General features: G+C 32.4%; 1 protein-coding gene across 1 annotated transcript; it reads right to left on the bottom strand.

Moving 5' to 3' along the window:
* Nucleotides 1-1,431: 1,431 nt before the first annotated feature.
* On the bottom strand, nt 1,432-2,788 carry LOC145045296 (putative glutathione S-transferase). Its single transcript, XM_078993633.1, has 2 exons — nt 2,339-2,788; nt 1,432-1,995 (listed from the first exon to the last, which is right to left on the bottom strand). The coding sequence occupies exons 1-2, from the start codon at nt 2,663-2,665 to the stop codon at nt 1,642-1,644; spliced, it is 681 nt and encodes a 226-aa protein (XP_078849759.1). The 5' UTR covers nt 2,666-2,788; the 3' UTR covers nt 1,432-1,641.
* Nucleotides 2,789-3,108: the final 320 nt, after the last annotated feature.

Genomic DNA, 3,108 nt, shown 5'->3' with positions numbered 1-3,108 from the left:
TTGTGTTTGCGACTTTTTGTTTCCAATTTCATGACTTAAAGAGATCTGAAACATAAATCATATAATCAGAAATTGAAATCTATTCTATCTAATAGAAACAATAAAATAAATTTATACCTCCTGCTCCACTAAATGTTCTGATATTTAAAATAAACAAAAGTCAGAATTCAGAAATATGCCTCCCGGTTCACATCACAGCAACAAAAACATAAAAGTTTAGAAAGGATCTTCAGAAATTTGTATCAGAAGCAAACACAGATGACAAATGGTAAGAAATTTTACATGAAGACTAAAACAAATCACAGATATCAGCAGATTTCAAGCTCAAAGAGAGGAGAAATTTTACTTGAAGAGACCTTGTACTTCAATAGACAACAAAAACAATATTATTTCAAAGCAAATAACAAAAACGCTAAACATAGATCATATCATAATTTAGAATGCCAACAAGGAAAGGAGATCAGAATAAAAGAAGTTGAACTCACCCAAATCATATTCACACCTAAATCATAATCATTGTAATAGAATCACTATAATAGGAACCTAGAAGGCTTAAACCACAATCTTTAACCACCAAACAAGATTAGAGAAATCTAAAATCACAAACTAGAACTTGAAAAAAAAAAAATTGGAGTATTTAGAAACCAAAAATCAGAGAAATTGAGATATGTAATCAGTTATAGAATGTAATCAGTGATAACTAAGAAATTGGGAATTGAGAGCTATGCATTATCGAGTGAAAGTGAGAATTAAATCCTTCTAACTTTTATTTATCAGAGACGCGATGTGATTCTAAGCATCCAATCGCCAACAACCTACCTATTTCAGAGTGCCAACAACAGACGTTTCAATTTTCCATGTGCAATTGAAGAAACGATAGATGGTTGTTTGGTGCCTAACTTTTCATTGCCCTGCCTGCTTTCTCTTCTCCCAAATCAGATCAAACGAAACATAGGGATAATTTGTTTGAGCCATATACTATATGTATAGCAGATTTATTTTATACCCCTAAAAATTTGATGCCCTGGGCCTAAGTCCAAGTCGCCCGGGTATTAGGCCGACACTGTTTCTAAGAGTAAGATTTACACCTCGTTTTTTCTTTGTTTTTTCGACAAAACAATTTTTAATGCTAAAAAGGAGACAAATTCTACTAGTGTCTTTAAAATAAACCAATCTATGACTCTATAACTATATCCATTGGATGATTAGTTCCAGTATATATCACAACAAAATTCAAATCTCAAATGTAGTTGTATCCGCCCTTGCCATTCTTCCAATATTTATGTATTTTCCAGTGAGAAAGATGTCATCATACTTAATTTCACAAGCAAGTATAAACTATTAAGTAAGATAAATCACATTACAAACAAAAACCATTCAAGTAAACCACAACAATACATTGGTAAAAAAAATATATTAACACGTCGTTCATGAAAATAATTCTTGGAAAAATAACATACAAATATTAAAAAATTACATTTTCCAATCACAAAACAAATCATTAATTACTAGTCAAGTTGTCATTAAGAAACAATCCACGAGATATGGATTGAATTCTTCAACGTAATTAATGAGAAGCATCCCACAACATACGGATTGATTTCCTAATAACATAAAACAAACAACCTAATTTAATCCAAACTAGTCTTCTACGCCAATGTTCTTTCGGTATACAATTGTATAATCATAAATCTTCTGTGGATCCGGAAGACTCTTGGAAACACTCTCCCTTTTCATGCATCTTGTAGCCCAAGCAAACAACTTTGGACTGTCGATCTTAAGACTGAAGCCCCCAAGACTCTCATATGTAAAGAAATGGTTGTAGTAAGACATCAATGCAATATCAACATAACCAAAGGCATTACCCAAAAAATAAGGTTTATCCCCAAGCTCCCCTTCTAACACATTGAGGTACCCCAAGCATTCATGCCTTGCTTTTTCCATCTCTTCACCTTTTGGGCCCGAATTGAATTTCATCGCAACGGTATATATAACCTATCAAATATCAATGTTCACAAAGTATGTATAAGCGTTATGCTTTAGACAATCTCAACCTATAACACATTTTTTACATTAAAAACAATAAAATAGACAATGCAAAGAAATGATTATTTCATCTATGATGTGTTGAATCGTTTTTACATCAAAAATATATGTCAACTATATTCTCTTTTCGTAACTTATATAGTTTTTTCATAACGATCCTTCTATTACCTTTTTAGAAATGTGTTATTTTTCTTTTTCAGTTACTATAACGTTATAAATTAATATTACATCATTATAACAAAACAAATTATTTGTGGCAAGATATTAAAGAAGACAAATATACATATCATACCTTATCAATATAGTCAGCCCAAAACCTGGCTTGAGATCTGAGATAAGGATCTGAAGGCAACAATGGTGATTCACCCTTCCACGACTCATCAATGTACTCGACTATGATTTTGGATTCACATACAGATCTTCCCTTGTGAATCAAAACTGGGATTTTTTTATGAATCGGGTTGCACTTGAGAAGAAGAGGGCTTTTGTTGTGTAGGAAGACTTCTTCTTTGTACTCGTACTTGACACCCTTTTCAGCCAAAGCAATTTTAACCCTTGCACCAAACATGCTTAGTGGCCACCCCAACAACACTACCTCAGATTCTCCCATCGATCTCATTGATTTCTTCACATTCAAATTAGAAAAGAGAACCAATGTATAACCAAAATCAAGATATGGACAAAGGATATATAGGAAATTATTGAAGTGTGATTGCACAAAGGACAAAGCACAGTTTGTAGCCCTCTCTAATTAAAAACAACCTGATTTTGTCCCCTTTATAAAGTTTTATATCTATTAAAAAAACGAGATTTTGGAGGGACTTGGGTATGATGCAAGTTCATCTTAAACTAAATTTTAGGATGACCTGGATATGATAAGTTCGCAATTTAATAAATTATCTAATAAAAAAAGACAAAACTTCAAAAATGGTCCCTGTGGTTTTCAAAAATATCAAGTTTAGTTCCTAAGTTCAAAAAACTTCACAGATGGTCTCTGTGGTTTCAAAACTTTTAACAAATGGTCCTTTTCGCTAACTCCGTTAGCATTTGGCCGTTAAGTGA

This window comes from Lactuca saligna, chromosome 1, assembly GCF_052625555.1.
Source record: "Lactuca saligna cultivar CGN05327 chromosome 1, ASM5262555v1, whole genome shotgun sequence".
NCBI classification, from domain to species: Eukaryota; Viridiplantae; Streptophyta; class Magnoliopsida; order Asterales; family Asteraceae; genus Lactuca; species Lactuca saligna.
Note: the sequence above shows the minus strand (reverse complement) of the source record. Positions and strands in the feature narration are given on the sequence as shown.